The 19,954-nt window shown below is 42.9% G+C and overlaps 1 protein-coding gene across 3 annotated transcripts in view; it reads left to right on the top strand.

Annotated features, from left to right (window-relative positions):
- The first annotated feature begins 2,051 nt into the window (after positions 1–2,051).
- LOC143130826 (epidermal growth factor receptor) overlaps positions 2,052–19,954 on the top strand; it is a 60,586-nt gene continuing 42,683 nt past the window's right edge. For 2 of the 3 annotated variants that reach the window (XM_076290046.1, XM_076290047.1), the window contains exon 1: positions 2,052–2,546. In XM_076290046.1, coding sequence (XP_076146161.1) covers positions 2,459–2,546 — 88 coding nt within the window. In that variant the 5' untranslated portion in view covers positions 2,052–2,458. The remainder of the gene's footprint in view (positions 2,547–19,954) is intronic. The other variant, XM_076290044.1, reaches the window with a different exon arrangement.

The raw sequence follows: 19,954 nt of genomic DNA, 5'->3' as shown, positions 1-19,954 counted from the left end.
GACCTTGTACTGTATGAAAGCCACAGCTAAAATGTTACTTAGCGTCTCTGGTAAGTTCCTCTATACATTTTGAACAGACTAAAAAGATCAAGCACCACACGTGTTGACTTGTTGCCAAGGTAATAGCAGAGGGGTCCTTTAGCCTGTGACAGCCATAGGTTGGAAGGGTGAAATATGTTTTCAGATTTTGTTATCCCAATGTTGCAATAAACCTCTAACAAGTTACAGATAGATAGATACTTTATTGATCCCCACGGGGAAATTCAAGTTCCCCTGTATACTGAGCCGTCCACCTTGATTGGCACCCCTGAGAAAGATGATTCAAAATGGGTATAAATTCAACCCTGAAGGGAAGCAAATTCAGTCTGAGAAGAAAACCCTCAAAGAAATAAATATTTTTAACAAAAACACAAGTGGAACAATTACTGGCACTCTCATATTTAATTGAATTCTCTGTAAAGCCTCCATTTGCCAATAAAAGAGCTCTAAGTCTCCTATAACATCTTATAAAGTTAGAGCATGGAAGCAGGGGATTTGAGAGCATTCCTCTTTACAGAATATCTGGATCGTCCAGATTCCTCGGCCCTCTTGTGCATGCTCCCTTAAGCTCGTCTACTGGTTTTCTATGGAGTTCAGATCAGGGCACTGAGTGACCATCTCAGAAACTTGTTTTGTGTTCAGTAAGCCATTTTGTGTTGATGTAGGTCATCCTATCATGACCCACAGTTGTCTTGGCGGAGACATCCAGATTCTGCTTTGAGATGCCCAGGTATTTATTCCATGATGCCATTTGAGATGCCCAGGTATTTATTCCATGATGCCATTTGAGATGCCCAGGTATTTAGTCTATGATGCCATGTGTTCTAATGAGGTTCTCAGGTATTTAGTCCATGATGCCATGCGTTCTAATGAGGTTCTCGGGTATTTAGTCCATGATGCCATGCGTTCTAATGAGGTTCTCAGGAATTTAGTCCATGATGCCATGCGTTCTAATGAGGTTCTCATGTATTTAGTCCATGATGCCATGTGTTCTAATGAGGTTCTCGGGGCCCAGGCCTACAGTATAGAACATCACAGACCCTCCACTATATACTTAGCCATGGAGTAGTCTTATTTACGCCACGCCCACCAAAAAAAAGCTTAATTAATGTTCTTTTCATCGTACCATAGAATATGAACCAGGCAGCTGCATTTAACAACTCCAGTCATTTACATTTATAACCAAATGAGAAAGAAGGAAAATGAAAAAAGAAGAAAAACTTTTTTTTCCTGAAATGCCTTTTGGATAATCTGTTCACATGGAGGTCACTTCTAATGGGTTTTTCAGACTTGATGACCCCAAGATGCTCCTTTTCTCTGTGTCTCTCCAGCAGTCATCTTTAGGGAATTGTCTCTGTTACCATCATCCTCACTGTTACCATCCTCCTCACTGTTAAGGCAACATGAACTTGGGTCCTTTTCCAGGCAAGTTTGCAACAGTTGCATTTGACTGAAACCTCCTAATTATCGTTTAAACTACAAATTTGTGTTTACAGGCATGGAATTGTTTTCATAGCCATTCCCTATGAGGTCAATGCACTTATTTGCATTGTGTATTTTCATCTTTCCAATTCATATTATGAAACAGGAAGTCATGGATTATTCCTTGAAAGTTTATTTAAGAACTGCAGAGTAGGCTAATTAAAAAAAGATGTCAGCAACATTTTAATAAGATTGTCTAAGCGTGAAAATAAGTGTGGCACTTGTGTTTTTTTTTTTTTAAATAGCTGTGCATTTCTTTATGATGCCATTTTCTTCTCAGAATAAATTGGATTTCCTTCAAGATTAGGCGATGTTTCCTCATTGTTTTCATTGTGAAAGACGAAACAGCAAAAGATACTTTTTCCTAGGCCTGCCTCTTTTTACTCGTCCTTAGGGAGCCAAAACTGGCAAAGAGTTGAAATCACTGAAAGTTTGAGAAGATTTGTTTAACAAACGAGACATCCCCGGCCGGGTTTTACATATAGGCAGGGCTATAGGCAGGGCTTAGACCGTGCTTCATATGAACATAGCGCACAACATATTACTTGCTGTAGACTAGGCTACGTAGTCTACCGGTTGTCATTTTCTGTTATAAACTTTGTCACAAACACTGACAAAATCTCCGGCTGAGGTTCCTATTACAGCATAGTTTACTCAATCAATACAGAGCTCCGCAAACGTGGTAACCACCGTATTCTGTATTTGCTCATTCAACACGGCTCTCCGTGCTTGTTTACCCTCCCTCCCGAAAACGTCATGCGGTAAGTCTACTTCAACCGGTGCCATTCTTGTATGACAGAAGAATCCCCTGGAGCGCCTCCGGCCGATACCCCACCTGCAACTCGCTGACATCGTCTGTTGGATGTTGAATCTTTCCGAAGTATACTTGACCAGAAGTATGGAGGATACGAGTTTATAGAGGAAAACAACTACAATAATGAGAAGAAACACAATGCAGTTGTTAGCTGGAGTCCTCTGCGCTACTTTGATATCTTTGAGTGGCTTTGTTTTGGCGGAGAAGAAAGGTAAGCTCGTCTAACCATTCCCCGCGCTATCTCATGTGTGCGCATGTTTGTCTTGTCCCGTATCAAAGGGATGTGTTTGTTTCTTTTGTTAAGATTTCTTTTTTTTCTGCAAAAGCGTGTTTGTAGAATATAACATTTCATTTAATGTTACGCATTAAGTTAATCGCCCGTATTAGCCTAGTTTAGACTTGTCCAGAAGCCGACTTTGTATTAGTTATTAGTCCACGGACGTTTTACTATTATTATTAGGCTACTATTTAAGTGCGAAAAGCTAACTTTCAAACTTAATCTTAGATAACAGCTTGGAGGTGGTTGGTGTTTGGTTAAAACAGCAGCCAGTTTTAAGAGACCACACCACATTATCATCACAACGGTAATTGGAAACTACCACCCAAATGAAAACTAAGAAGCAAAACCACAGACAGCTGCTCCAAACCCCTTGTGTATGATATTGAGAAGGTAAATGATATTGAGAACACAAACAACAACAAAAAAGTCTGCATTTCTGAGCCATCTTCTCCTAAATTGGTTCTGATATACCTGATGTGTCATTGACTTTAATAAGACCTGGATAAACCACAGAACTCCATACACTGTAATATTTTTCAGTCTGGTGTGTTTGGATAAAGCTGGATCTGTGTCCAGATGCCAGATGGTGTGTCTGGCTCACCGTGTGGCCACTGGCCTGTCTGTCCAGCCCTGTGCGCCCCTATAATCGGGCAGTCCCCCGAAAAACCAGGGGTGCTTGCCCAGCCTTTGTCTGCACCCTGAGCAAGCAGCATCAAAGCAGATGGCCATCCGTGTGTCCATGTGCTTCCCCTCACTGCCCGCTCCTGACCAGCACAGACCCCCACTACACGTCTATTCCTGGGCTTGCTTTCTGGGGGTGAACAGTTGGCTTGCTTTTTGGGGGTGGACAGTGGGCTTTGTTGGGAGCTATGACCTGGTGGGGTTATGGCTGAGCTGCAGGGATGCCCCAAACGTCAGGCCAAGATGGTTCTTGTTGGGTGAAATATGGGACATGTGCTGGGATATCTACACCAACAGACCGTTGTTGTGTTGTGTAGTTTGATGCTGTATATAAAAGAGAGAGAGAGAGAAATCGAGAAATCTTTCCTTGTCATTTTCACTCTTTATTTGTTAAAGCCTTTCCATTAACAAGGCGATTTCCAGAGGCTCTGAAATAGTTTTGATCTCAGCCTGAGGGAGACCAGTTCAGTTGAAGGAATATCAAATCTATTTTAGCCCCACGGTGAGCTGTACATTGCCCCATGGGTTTCAGTCGTGATTATGGCAAGCCCAGATCCTCCAGGAACTCTGCAGTTGTAGAGAGGCTGATGAAGCATTTCCTTTCACTTAAAGCAACCCCCCTCCCAGGATTCCCTTGCTAGATGGGCGATTGTTCAGGGATGATTAGAAGTTGCTGACATGTGTAGGTTTTTTTGTTATCATACCAGAAAAAAGGGATTTGATGAGTGATGGCGTTCTGCTGGCTGAAGCTTAATTGATAGTGCGATAATTGATGTCAGTCATTGTCATGGTTACGCCTCCCCTCAGCACTTTCACTCCCTCAGCATCATAAGTGTCAATCAAGGTACCGGCTTCTTGTTTTTAAAAAAGCCCAGATTATGGGTAGCTTTTAAAGAGGTTATGAAAGACGCAGTTTGGAGAATTACTTTGTGCTCCTACATATCTCCATGTTTTAATTGATATTGTCATGACGACACTGTTCTAACAGAAGACCTATTGATTGAATTAGACTCGCTCAAGTGCACAGTATTTAAGAGCCCTTGTTGTGGAGGCTGTCATGAAAATGAGTCAATGAGAGTGGCTGGGGGTTCTATAGAGGAGGATTACCCTGTTAAAAACACTCTCCCACACATTCACACACACTCTCCCACACACACACACACACACACACACACACACACACACACACACACACTCTCACACACACACACATACACACACACACACACACACAGCTCTGCCAAGAGCACTCATCGTCGTGGTGTGTGTGTGGTTTGTTTTCTGTCGTCTCTGGTTTCATTGTTTTGGCTCAGCCGGCGATGAAACAAAGACCCTCCAAAGTGAAGCTCGCTGCGTTGATACTCTGACCTGTCTGTCTGCTTCAGCCACATTGTTTCTGTTTTCCTGCACACAAGCATGTAGTGAGTGATGAACCACAAGTCCCTCATCGAGATTATAATGCGCCTGACAGTCTGAGATCCCAGAGAGGACGCGCTGGCTGTCTCAGGGTCTCACCTAGAGTCATGAAACATGATCTGTGTTGCTATGAAAGGTTGATGTTGAAGGGATTTTGTGACCCTCACCTCTCCTGTTTTGGCTCTGAGCTGTTGGTTTGAACTGTCAGAGGTCCCTTTGATGTTCCTGTCAATCAATCTAAGAGAGTTTAAACCAGCAACTGGCTTTTCTAGCGATGTTTTAGCTTGCGAAGTCTTGATCAGAGAACAAAGATTTTGTAGCTGTTGCAAATCCCCAGAGAAACTAATTAACCAGCTCACCCTAAACGCTCAAATCAATCACATGATTTCTGACCCTGGGCCAGGAGCTGTCCAGGTGTATAGTGTGTGAACCTCTGATTTGGGTCTTCAAGTTTTTTTTTTTTTTAACAATGTCCCTCACTTAGGTCCCTTCTAGTAAGATATGTCTATCTAGCTCTCTCTCCACGCCTCGTTTTGTTGTATGCTGGCCAAGCTGAGTAAGTGATATGGTGAGCATGAGTGTAGAGATCATCGCCTTCAGGCAAAGTTTTTCACACATTATCAAAAAGATGTTCAGAAACTCTCTCTGAGACACAAAGCCGTGGGTGTCATATTGTGTCTGAAAAAGTGGCTTTGCAAACCATACCCATAATTAGAGGCCCTGAACAACAGCTAAACACAGTTAGTGTTTGGTTAACAGAGCATGGTTATATTGTGCTTGGAAAGCAATGCCGCAGAGCAGGTTTTCTCCAGTGGCAGCTTTTCTCAGGTAGCAAAGCTGGAAAGCTGGATGGTACGTAGATTCCCAAAGGAAGAGGAAATATGGACACCTCAGACAGCGCAGTGCTGAACTCATCTCCCTCCTTCCCTCCAGCCTGCAGGGGAAATTGGGTCTCTGGCCCGGTGGTATATTAGGAAGTTATCATTGCAGTTCCTGGGCTGTAGTCTTTGTATGTACAATTACTCTGGAATAAACATGTTGTTATGTTTCCATGTTGGGGTGGGTGGCTATTCAAGGATGTGTTGTATCTAAATGCATCATGTGAAGGAGGGAGAGAGGGAGAGACTGAGCTTCTTGTGCATTGAGATGTTTTTGCTATTAACCAATTCTCCAGACATTAAGTGTACAGTGTGTGCAACTGTTTTAATTGAAGGCAACCAGAGGGTCTTACAGAGGGCGGGATTATCACGTCTTGGGCTTGAGGCTGCTTCTCCTTCTCTCCGCAGGTTCATGGTTTGAAATTAGATAGTGATCATTGCAGTCCCTGGGCTATAGTCTGTGTGATTACTCTGGTATGGAATAAAAAAAAATATTTTTCCATGTTAGGGTGAATGGTTATTCAAGGACTTGTCTTTATTTTAAAGTAAAGGCATTGTGTGAAGGACTTGTCTTTATTTTAATGTAAAGGCATAGTGTGAAGGACTTGCAATATCCTAGGAATAGTGAACAGTAATATGCCAGTTATCAACTGACTCAGGATCAGTTTTGAACCGAGGCCTTGTCTCAAGAGTTTTCACTCGGTGGGATAGTCCAGTCCACACAAGTCATGTGCAACTTGCTTGTTCAAGTGTGTTTGCACAAACTTGGTCGCTGTCCCCTTGACCCGGTGTTGTGATTTAGCTGCACAAACAACCCCTGGTGACCGGGGACGTTTAGGTAATGAGAATGTGCGTGTAGATCTGGGAAATGTGGCATGGAAACCCCTCATTTCTCGGCCAGCTGACAACACAACAGAGCTCTGTTGAAAACGGGACTCCATGTCACTTCTAAAGCTAAAGAACACCGCAACACAACACAACAGAGCTCTGTTGAAAACGGGACTCCATGTCGCTTCTAAAGCTGAAGAACACCGCGGCTTAAAACAAGTGGGAGTCCTGCAATATGCAAGATGTTTGATAACAGCTGAATATTTTATACAGTACTTGATCAAGCTAGTTATTGGTTTTAATGGATAGTTACTGGTTGTAATGGCTTGATCAAGCTAGTTACTGGTTGTAATGGCTTGATCAAGCTAGTTACTGGTTGTAATGGCTATTTACTGGTTGTAATGGCTTGATCAAGCTAGTTACTGGTTGTAATGGTTTGATCAAGCTAGATACTGGTTGTAATGGCTTTATCAAGCTAGTTACTGGTTGTAATGGCTTGATCAAGCTAGTTACTGGTTATAATGGCTATTTACTGGTTGTAATGGCTTGATCAAGCTAGTTACTGGTTGTAATGATTTGATCAAGCTAGTTACTGGTTGTAATGGCTTGATCAAGCTAGTTACTGGTTGTAATGGTTTGATCAAGCTAGTTACTGGTTGTAATGGCTATTTACTGGTTGTAATGGCTTGATCAAGCTAGTTACTGGTTGTAATGGCTTTATCAAGCTAGTTTCTGGTTGTAATGGCTTGATCAAGCTAGTTACTGGTTGTAATGGCTATTTACTGGTTGTAATGGCTTGATCAAGCTAGTTACTGGTTGTAATGATTTGATCAAGCTAGTTACTGGTTGTAATGGCTTGATCAAGCTAGTTACTGGTTGTAATGGTTTGATCAAGCTAGTTACTGGTTGTAATGGTTTGTAACTCTGTGACTTGTTGTCACTCTTTTACACACTCTTAAAATTCCTTGAATTCCTGGGCCTTTAGAATATAACTCAGCATGAGGAAAGACTATTAGAAATGCCAGCAGCAGCACAATCACCAATGTGCCCAGTGCCTAATACAATTAAATAGTTTAAAGAATCTTACAATTAAATAGTTTAAAGAATCTTACAATTAAATAGTTCAAAGGGTCTCTCTGTCAGGGTAACACAGTTAGAGGACATAAGGGCTAAATAAGTAACTACTGTCACATACACGCACAGACACACACACACACACACACACTTACACACACACACTTACACACACACATACACACACACACACTTACACACACACACACACACACACACATTATGTGTGTACTTATCAGAGGATGCCACATTATGTGTGTATTATCAGAGAGTATGCCACATTATGTGTGTATTTAGTAGGGTGCATCATCCGCCTTGACATATGCAAATTAATCTGTCCCTATGCTTATTATGTTCCAATAAGCAAAAAAAAACATTCCTGGTAAATTTGTAAATTGTAAATTAAAGTAAATTGGATAATATTTAGGTGGCCCACCATCAACCTTTATGAATGGTCGAAATTGTTGCCAAATTCAGGAAATCACCTCGCAATATGGGGGACTATGGGGGTATATTTCACATTATTTCACTATTATCAATTTTTTAGCCAGTAGTTATTTAAAAACTAACTGTATTAAGGGCATAAAGCACACAGCTCATTGGATAAACATTGGGTTTCTTTATGTTGCCATACATATTTTGGTGATTTTTCTCAGAAAAACATTTTTTTTTTCTATTTTGAATAATATGTTATTTGATGAAAAACACCTCGATTATCACTGGATCCCATCTCCCAAACTGTCGCCAAGTTCTCTATTGCTTCGTGTGGTATCTTTCGGATGGTTCATCAGAAAACAGGACAAAGTGGGAATCAGCAAATATCGTACTGTCCCAGGTGCAGGGACGGATTAAACAAATATGGGCCCTTGTGCACAATATCAAAAAAGGCCCCCCCTCCCCCTGACCGCGACGCGCGCGGGCGCGTTTGCGCATGCAGCCAGCACTTCTCTCTTTGCTGTCGCTGTGCAGGCTGGTGCACAATTGCACACAATGAAAATGTAGTACATTATGTCATATATTATAACTCAGGCCCACACAGAAATGAATTCCAGCAGCTGTTTTTATTATTAGGCTGTAATCTCCCTTTGCTGTCCAAACGGTCTACAGCAACATTTTTCACTAAACACAGTTGTCATATCTGACGGACCGGTAGCAGGGACGTTGATAGTATTTTGTGAGAGGTGGTCCTGGTCATATTATGGGGGGTTCGGGGGTGTCTCCCCCTGGAAATTTTTTAAATTCTGGCTGTTAAATATACCCTTTTAACGCAGTTTGGAAGGGGCATACAAACTTTAACAGAGCAAGCAGGGCCCGTTTTCTGTCTGACTCAGGTGCCGTGAACATTGGCTACCTGCATGATAAGGTTTTCACTTCACTGCTGCTTGACACTACCTTGCATGGAGACATATTTCACGTTAACAGTGGAGATGTTAGTAAAACTATAGCGTTTGGTAAATGGAGATGCAGATCATCTCCCTAATTAATTTCCTTGCGCAACAGCCCACATTATGCGCTCACTCCAGCGAGACGAGTGAAATAAGTGTAGGCCTATCTGTCATCGGCATCGCCATAGGCTATTTGCTACGATATAAGCTGTTAGGCCTACAACAAGTCGCGATTTATTAGGCTATCCAATCGCTATGCTGTTTTCACATTGCAGGAATCCACTTCATTCACCTACCCACGAGTGGGTCAGTTTCACTTTCACAAACACGCATACACATTGAATGAGCACCCATAGCCTACCACTTCCACCTAATGTTATGCCTCTATATTTTATGAATTAATAAGTATTTATTGATCAGGAAAACATGTAGTTTATTTTTCTTTCGGTCCGCGGTTCCATAACACCATTCAGTTGTGCCTCAAATTAACAGAAAGAAGCACCGGGCATAATCTAGCCTAAATTCATGGCAATTTTTTTTTAAATCTTTGCTATCAGAAAGGAAAGCCTGTGAAAAAAATCAAACTTTTAAGTATAAGTATATATACTCTTTTATCCCGTGAGGGAAATTTGGTCTCTGGATTTATCCCAATCCGTGAATTAGTGAAACACACACAGCACATAGTGAACATACAGTGAGGTGAAGCACACACTAATCCCGGCACAGTGAGCTGTCTGCTCGGGGCAGTAACCAGTAGGCCACGGCTGCCCCCAAATGGCATGAATGTCATTGATTTGGATGAAAATGCCAAACTCTGAGCTATCCCACTGAAATGACGGACCAGCATTCTACATTGGAGAAACTTCAGAAGATGGAGAAAAACTGACAAGACTTTTGCTCTGTGACCAGAGAACGCTGAAAGAACAAGGAGGACTTGAAATATGAAATATGATTTGGCTCATTCGATAAGGCATTAGCTGACCACATATATTGTTTTCCAGCCTTCAAATTTGGTGGCAAAACCCATGACAGCAAGCTTTTATTGATAGTCTACTTTCATGTTGTTTATTGAAAATGCCTGGCAAAGGCAATTTTTATTGCATCTTCCCCGAAAATGTACACTACTGTCATATCTCAGGAAGTAATAAAGATAGAGACACACGACTCACACCAAATGATGCGGAAAGTCCCTATTTATATTCAACTTCCATTGACATTATAGGGCTAGACCCATTATTTTTGCCGTTATTTAAGAAAAAAGGATATTTACAGCCTAGCTTTGGACGTCTTTAGTTGGAAACTTCAGAGGCTCGGTGGGCCACCTAAACATCAATAGAATTCAATAAAATTTCTCATGGAAGTTTTATTTGGTTAATGGAACTAATGGATCTGATCATATTGTACTTGGCCTTCAGCTCAGGCTGCAAGTTCAGTCAAGTCCCGTCACGGTTGGAGGAGCACGATGTGGTGTGTGTGTGTGTGTGTGTGTGTCCTGAGGGGCAACATGGCAGCCCCAAAACTGTCTGACCTTTGACCTATGCATGTGTACTGAACCCCTCACGCACACACACCACACAGATTGCAGTACTCACCTTCATATTTGACATGTTTTGTTTTATTGTTGTTTACATCCATGATAAATACTTTGGTTGGTACATTGTAAACGTAAAGTAATCACGAGTTTCCCTTTTCCCAACTTCAGCAAGGCAATATTGCAATCATTAAGTAAGACACACACACACACACACACACACCACACAGATTGCAGAAGGCAATATTGAAATCATGAAGTAAGACACACACACACACACACACACACACAGATTGCAGAAGGCAATATTGAAATCATGAAGTAAGACACACACACACACACACAGATTGCAGAAGGCAATATTGAAATCATGAAGTAACACACACACACACACACACACACACACACACACACACACACACAGATTGCAGAAGGCAATATTGAAATCATGAAGTAACACACACACACACACACACACACACAGATTGCAGAAGGCAATATTGAAATCATGATGTATTACTTTGCTCCATGCTGCCGTGTTCTAGTGGATGACCAATATCTGTGACCCTCAATTATTTCAGAACCGCAAATTGATGTCGTCCCATATGTCTGCGACTCCCTGCCTAATTGAGTGGAAAGGCCAACATTGTGCTGAAATTGATTTACAGTTAAACCGAGGAATGCGTTCAATGGCAAAAACATTTTCTGTCACCCTCTGTTTTAAAGAACGTCAATACAGCTCTTGTCAGCCGTTTGCGACCCGTGTGCTATTGAGTGTCTGGAGAGCACACACACACACACACAGACACACACACACACACACACACAAGGCCCATTGAGTCCTGATACTCACCGCAGCCTGGGGGGGGGGGTCACTCTGGCGCCTCCTCTGTTACGCCGATAATCTAGTTACATCTATCAAATCCACACCTCACATGTACAGCTGCCCACAGCATCGGGCCCTGGAACCTTTTGTTTCTCAAAGTGCGGTCCGGGGACCACTGGTGGTCCGCAAACTATCCCAAGTGGTCCGCGAGCAGACGTGGTAAAATAGAATATAGATGAGTTGTTTGCAATATTGAACCAACTTGTATGTAAATCCAAACATTTCTGCAACACTGCCTATGTAAGCGGTGCCAGTTTAAATCATATGAATCCTCTGAAACAATAAGCAAGGTGCAAAATTCAATAAGCAAGGTGGTGCAGTGAGTACACATATTGTGTAATATGCCGTTGAAGTAGGTCTACTCTTTTTTTAGCTAGGTGGTCCGTGAGTTTTTTTGTTTTTGGTTAAGTGGTCCTTGGTCTGAAAATATATTTAATATTTAAGGGTTTCAATATTAAAACTTAGATCACAGGCAAGATTTTCTAACAAAGATGAAGTGTTTTAAAAGTTATTTTTCATATTTGTCAAAGACATAAATAATGAGCAATGAAACTTTGAAGACAACTGTCTATTTATTTACATGCCAGTAACACCCTGCTGAGTAAACCAGCCTGAGCAGCTTATGGGTTTGCTGCTTGTTTGACCACCCTATGTTAACCAGCTTGTTTGACCTACCCTTAATTTGTTCTCTTAGTTATTATTTGTTCCCCAGATATTAATCAGCAAATACTTTTGCAATGGTGGTGCACAAATGGACAAAGGTACATTCGCCTCAAGGTGATGAAGGTGCATTTGATCCTTGGTTGACCTACTGTAAAAACAACCTCTATATCTTTGGAAGACTCGCTTCATTTTATTGACAGTAATGAAATCAAACATTTAGTTAACATGCCTTGTACAGAGTACACAAAACATACCATACGACAGCTTCAACATGTGATCCTTAAACAATTTACATACATATGATCTTTAAACAGTTTACATACATATTAGTTAGCACTTCAACATGTCATCCTTAAACAGTTTACATACATATGATCTTTAAACAGTTTACATACATATTAGTTAGCACTTCAACATGTGATCTTTAAACAGTTTACATACATATTAGTTAGCACTTCCAACATGTGATCTTTAAACAGTTTACATACATATTTAGCAATTCAACATGTGATCTTTAAACAGTTTACATACATATTTAGCACTTCAACATGTGATCTTTAAACAGTTTACATACATATTAGTTAGCACTTCAACATGTGATCTTTAAACAGTTTACATACATATTTAGCACTTCAATATGTGATCTTTAAACAGTTTACATACATATTTAGCACTTCAACATGTGATCTTTAAACAGTTTACATACATATTAGTTAGCACTTCAACATGTGATCTTTAAACAGTTTACATACATATTAGTTAGCACTTCAACATGTGATATTTAAACAGTTTACATACATATTAGTTAGCACTTCTCTTCAACGCTCCTATGTCAAACCTTCTTAAGAATTAGGAGACTTATGGCAAAGTATGGCTATTCTCCACTGCGGTCACCCGGCGTTGACCCTTTTCTAACCAGCGACGGCACTAATAAACCCATCAGGCCCATTAGCTCCGCTGGAGTCTGACGTGGTCAGGGCCGGGGCATTCTCAGGAGGTGCTGCCGCCCCGGCCTTGTTTAAATGGGCCGTCTAATTTCAGCCTCCAAAGATTTTATTTGCCACAATTCAATTAGTCTGCAGCCTGTGCACATGGCTCTCATTGTGGCTGTCGATGGTGACGCTTGAAGAGGCGCTGCTGACAGAAGAATGTGCTTGTCCCTGCAGGGCTTGTGCTGTGCTGACGGCCAGGCTAGGTGGTGGTGGCGGGGGAGTTATGAGATGTTTATCACCAGTCATCATTCATGACGTTGTGAGATTCCCCAATGGAATGGAATGGAAGTGAGAAAAAGACTTCCTTTTGATCTTTCAGGCCTGTTGCCTGTTGCTTGTTGCAGAAACACCAATCTATTCTCGTGAAACCAGAGAACCAGAATGGAGCATAATAGCTGCCCTGGCATTTCCTTGTCTTGTTTTGACTTTGTGATTTTTTTGCCCTTTTATTTGTCATGGTTTAAATTATGTGATCTTTAAACAGTTTACATACATATTTAGCACTTCAACATGTGACCTTTGCTGGTCTTTCTGTAGAATCCCTGTGCATTAAAATGCCGGAGGGTTGGGAGCAGCAATTGGCAGCTAAAGACCCAGAAGTGTGTAGTATCAACAAGATGATTGCATTGCAGGCATGTTATCTTCAAGTGATGATGCAATGCAACTCACACATGAAGAAGCTCAATGGGCTTTTGTTGTTCAGACAAAGTTGCATCGGTCTTCCAGTAACATGGCGTGGGTTGCACAGGCTGATGACTAATCTAGCTGATATGGGACAGTGACTCCGCATGACATGTTGACCAAGGTACTCCAAAAAGCACATGGCCACCCACACACACACACACACACACATACACCCACACACACAGGATGTACCAGACGAAGATGTACAGTGACAGTGTGCATATATGTCTTTACCCCGCACCTGTTGAAATATATAGATGTGCATGCACTCCTACATTACCCCCCCCCTCCCCCCCACATACACACACACACACACCCACCCCCACACACACACAAGTACACACACCAACACATATGTGTTGTGCACATGTCCTGGGTCAGTGTATCCAAAATGCCTACGCACTAAACACACACAAGCTCTCAGGTCAGTGTATCCAAAATGCCCACGCACTAAACACACACAAGCTCTCAGGTCAGTGTATCCAAAATGCCCACGCACTAAACACACACAAGCTCTCAGGTCAGTGTATCCAAAATGCCCACGCACTAAACACACACAAGCTCTCAGATCAAGGCTGTGTTGTCTGTGATAAGATCATTTGTCTTGTGTGTCATGTTCCTTTGCTTGCCAGGAAGAGTGAGAGATCTGTAAATAATCAGGAAGAGTGAGAGATCTGTAAATAATCAGGAAGAGTGAGAGAGTGTAAATAATGTAAATAATGCCAGTAGGTCAAGCAAATCCAAGCATGTGAGCGAACATATAGAGCCAAGTACCAATATATAGTATAGAACATATATATAGAACATATAGAGCCAAGTAAACACTGGCAATGCCCGTTGGGTGGACACGTGGGTTTCTTCTGACGAGGGTTTTGATGTGATTTGTTCCGCTCTTAGGTGATCGATATCAAAGCTGTTGACACATCTGTATTGACCGGGCGTCAGCGCGTCCGCCCGGCTGTTGGCATGCGTCTGAAATGCTCATGCGTCTGAAATGCTCATGCTCTGCTGCTCTGGATGGACTCTCGGGCCACTGCACACGGACTCAGGACACACGGACACACAGACTGCACACGGACTCAGTACTTATTGTCTGAAATTGTCACTTTTTTTCTGCCACTTACAGGATTTTATTAATAGAGAAATTGGCAAGAATATTCATGTTCTTTTAGAGCATTTGACATTACACCATGAAACAGTATTTTTATCACACTATACAGTCAAGCATGACCACTACTTCAGAAATGAAATAGTCAACACTATTAACATAGGTCTGAGCTCAACACTATTAAGTTGCAACAACCAACATAGGCCTGAGCCATAGGTCTGAGCTCAACACTATTACTGTAACATAGGCCTGAGCCATAGGTCTGAGCTCAACATTATTAACATAGGTCTGAGCTCAACACTATTACTGTAACATAGGCCTGAGCCTTAGGTCTGAGCTCAACACTATTAACATAGGTCTGAGCTCAACACTATTACTGTAACATAGGCCTGAGCCATAGGTCTGAGCTCAACATTATTAACATAGGTCTGAGCTCAACACTATTACTGTAACATAGGCCTGAGCCTTAGGTCTGAGCTCAACATTATTAACATAGGTCTGAGCTCAACACTATTACTGTAACATAGGCCTGAGCCTTAGGTCTGAGCTCAACATTATTAACATAGGTCTGAGCTCAACACTATTACTGTAACATAGGCCTGAGCCTTAGGTCTGAGCTCAACACTATTAACATAGGTCTGAGCTCAACACTATTACTGTAACATAGGCCTGAGCCTTAGGTCTGAGCTTGACAGTGGGCAGATATTTGAAGGTGATTCCCTTATGAAGGTACCCAGCAGAATGGAACTGCAGATATTTGAGTTGGTTTTAGGTTTATTTGGAGGCCTGAGAGGACAGAATGACCCCCTCTCTTCTTTTCTTTTGGACTTCAGGATAATGAGATCTTTGGATCAGATCAGCTGGGCACTGCACATCTATGTGGATCAGACTGGCCAGATAGCTCGGCACTGCATATCTATGTGGATCAGACTGGCCAGTTAGCTGGTCACTGCATATCTATGTGGATCAGACTGGCCAGATAGCTGGTCACTGCATATCTATGTGGATCAGACTGGCCAGATAGCTGGGCACTGCATATCTATGTGGATCAGACTGGCCAGTTAGCTGGTCACTGCATATCTATGTGGATCAGACTGGCCAGTTAGCTGGGCACTGCATATCTATGTGGATCAGACTGGCCAGATAGCTGGGCACTGCATATGTGGATCAGACTGGCCAGTTAGCTGGTCACTGCATATCTATGTGGATCAGACTGGCCAGTTAGCTGGGCACTGCATATCTATGTGGATCAGACTGGCCAGATAGCTGGGCACTGCATATGTGGATCAGACTGGCCAGTTAGCTGGTCACTGCATATCTATGTGGATCAGACTGGCCAGATAGCTGGTCACTGCATACCTATGTGGATCAGACTGGCCAGATAGCTGGGCACTGCATGTGGATCAGACTGGCCAGTTAGCTGGTCACTGCATACCTATGTGGATCAGACTGGCCAGATAGCTGGTCACTGCATGTGGATCAGACTGGCCAGTTAGCTGGTCACTGCATATCTATGTGGATCAGACAGGCCAGTTAGCTGGGCACTGCATATCTATGTGGATCAGACTGGCCAGTTAGCTGGTCACTGCATATCTATGTGGATCAGACTGGCCAGTTAGCTGGTCACTGCATATCTATGTGGATCAGACTGGCCAGTTAGCTGGTCACTGCATATCTATGTGGATCAGACTGGCCAGTTAGCTGGTCACTGCATATCTATGTGGATCAGACTGGCCAGTTAGCTGGGCACTGCATATGTGGATCAGACTGGCCAGTTAGCTGGTCACTACATATCTATGTGGATCAGACTGGCCAGTTAGCTGGTCACTGCATATCTATGTGGATCAGACTGGCCAGTTAGCTGGTCACTGCATATCTATGTGGATCAGACTGGCCAGTTAGCTGGTCACTGCATATCTATGTGGATCAGACTGGCCAGTTAGCTGGTCACTGCATATCTATGTGGATCAGACTGGCCAGTTAGCTGAGCACTGCATATGTGGATCAGACTGGCCAGTTAGCTGGTCACTGCATATCTATGTGGATCAGACTGGCCAGTTAGCTGGTCACTGCATATCTATGTGGATCAGACTGGCCAGTTAGCTGGTCACTGCATATCTATGTGGATCAGACTGGCCAGTTAGCTGGTCACTGCATATCTATGTGGATCAGACTGGCCAGTTAGCTGGTCACTGCATATCTATGTGGATCAGACTGGCCAGTTAGCTGGTCACTGCATATCTATGTGGATCAGACTGGCCAGTTAGCTGGTGATTCAACAATCACGTTTTCACAGTCTCCAAACCCTTTGTCATTTGAGTTTTTGGAGCAGTTTCTTCACATCCTTATAAGTGTAAATGGGGTTTCTTACAGCATTAATTATTGACATATTCAATTACAGATCCTAGTGTGCAAAAGTCTTTAAAATGTAGAGATTTTACTTTTGACCAAAAGCCAGTGTGTTCTCGTCTTAATAATGACAGCTGAACAGAGACAACTGCTGCTCTACATGACTGACATTAGACGTCTGGCCAAAACCTCCACATATGTCTGCTGGGTAGCATTTGAAACCTTTAAAGATTATGCACATTGCCAAGGCTTGTATGGGTCAGCTAATGGCATAGATGCCACATTAGCCTTAGCAGGCGAATAACTTCATGTAGGCCTATGTAAGATGATGGAGTCACGTTTCATCATGCCGGTTAAGTAATCCATAAAAAAAGGGCTAACGCTCTCCACAGCTTGATTTATTCACAACTTGGTGCTAAAACCTCCTGAGCATCAAAATAAACTTTAGAAGTAAAGGCTAGCACTCACAATTATTGTTTTATTTCTACATGTGAAGTAATCCACCATTTTTCTGCCTGCCTGCTGTCATGTCTCTCTCTTGATTTATGAGCTAGTCAAGTCCTGGCTGGCATATCCGGCCCAATTGTCCTCATGCAGGTCTCTGACTAAGTGTTTGCTGACTAGAGGCCAACCAAGTGTTTCAATGGAATCCAATTCACAGTTGTTTATACAGTTGAACACACAGGCTGTGATGGGGCAAGGCAGGCTGTGATGGGGCAAGGCAGGCTGTGATGGGACAAGGCAGGCTGTGATTGGACAAGGAAGGCTGTGATGGGACAAGGCAGGCTGTGATTGGACAAGGCAGGCTGTGATTGGACAAGGAAGGCTGTGATGGGACAAGGCAGGCTGTGATTGGACAAGGCAGGTTGTGATAGGACAAGGCAGGCTGTGATAGGACAAGACAAATGTCAAATTAGATGAGATCCTTCTGGACTCTTTGAGCTGTGAGTCATAAGAACATGTGGCTGAGCATTGTGTCTTTAATCAGAGAAAACAGGGAATGGACTACTTATCTTGACCAATGCTGTTAACTCGTGCTGATTGTGTTTTTACCAAAATGGTTTATATGCAAAGCAGCATTTGGTTAAAGCCCAAGTACTTCATGTGAAGAGTAAGGCAAACCTTAAATAACTAAAAGATAAAGGAATGTGCCATTTTTAAACAAATGAGGTGTAACCCTATGGTGTAACCGTGGCTTGAAATGAGGTGTAACCCTATGCTGTAACCGTGGCTTGACTAAAGAAATGGGGGGTGTAGGGGACTTTTAACTGGAAATGCGTTACAAGAGAATGTAAAGGATTTTCCCAGGATGATTTTGCTTAACAACCTGTTCAGTCAAATCCAAACGCTTGAGGTGCTTAGTGACTGACAGTTGGTCCAACGCCAGCAGCGAAGCAGCAGAGTGCCAGAGCTTCGCACACACTCTCCTTGCACACACTGTTCTAATTGCACACACTCTCCTTGCACACACTGTTCTAATTGCATATTTAAGTCATCTCATCTCATGCCTGCACTTGTCATCATCTCAGTTATATCATGCCTGAGCATGTCATCATCTCTGATTGACCTTTCTCTCCCTCCCTCCCTCTCTCTCTCTCTCCCTCCTTCTCTCCCTCCCTCTCTCTCTCTCTCTCTTTCTCTCTGTATGTGAGTGTGTGTGTGTTTTGTAGTGTGTTGAATCGCATGGAAACCCATGATGAAAGGTCTTGTTGTCTTGTTGAGACTGCTGTCATGCACAATGTTTGATCTATATTTTTGTTTTGTTTTGACGAGCTAACTACCTGCTCTGCAAGTCTTGACAGAATGAAGGCAGCAACGTTCACACGTCTCTGCATCTGAACCCTAACCCAACGTTCACACTGCATCTGAACCCTAACCCAACGTTCACATCACTGCATCTGAACCCTAACCCAACGTTCACACGTCTCTGCATCTGAACCCTAACCCAACGTTCACATCACTGCATCTGAACCCTAATCCAACGTTCACACTGCATCTGAACCCTAACCCAACGTTCACACTGCATCTGAACCCTAACCCAACGTTCACATCACTGCATTTGTGAACCCTAACCCAACGTTCACATCACTGCATCTGTGAACCCTAACCCAACGTTCACATCACTGCATCTGTGAACCCTAACCCAACGTTCACATCACTGCATCTGTGAACCCTAACCCAACGTTCACATCACTGCATCTGAACCCTAACCCAACGTTCACACGTCTCTGCATCTGAACCCTAACCCAACGTTCACAGGTCTCTGCACTGCATCTGAACCCTAACCCAACGTTCACACTGCATCTGTGGTGTTTGAATCCCAGTTTCTGCTGCATGATCAGGACCTAAGTACTGTGTTTAGATGGCTGTTTGTGACACTATCAAATAGGCCTATTCATTCATACTGGTAAGCTAACTGATTGTTAGCATTAGTACAGTTTTTAAAAATAGTTGGTTATAGAATTATTATTGTTATTTGTAAACATTTTCATCTATGGCAATGCAAGTGGTTTATACTTGCAGCACTAATAGGATGTTAGGTGAGACATTTCCAAGTGAAATGATGCCATGCCTAATCCAGCTGTTAGCCATGCCAGTAAATAACTACGTTTGGGTGGATGGGATGAGAACAACAAGAGCCTGTGAGTTCCTTTCAGGGCGCTGCCTGCCTGCGCAAACAAGCCGTTGCTGAGCAGAGAGACAAGCTGGCCCACGTCCAGTCACGCCTGGCCCAGAGCTGGCCCGGAGCTGGCCCATGTCCGGTTGCCACTGGTCACGCCTGGCCTGGGCAGGGCTAGGGTTAGCACCCCCATAGGGAATCCAGCACTTCAGTGGCTGGGGAGACAGCACACAAGGGAGGAGCA

This window comes from Alosa pseudoharengus, unplaced genomic scaffold, assembly GCF_046254945.1.
Source record: "Alosa pseudoharengus isolate Yale_2024_CS ecotype anadromous, Long Island Sound unplaced genomic scaffold, YU_APseudo_1.1 YU_APseudo_1.1_scf_18, whole genome shotgun sequence".
Classification (NCBI taxonomy): domain Eukaryota; kingdom Metazoa; phylum Chordata; class Actinopteri; order Clupeiformes; family Clupeidae; genus Alosa; species Alosa pseudoharengus.
This window is presented reverse-complemented; position numbering and strand designations above follow the sequence as displayed.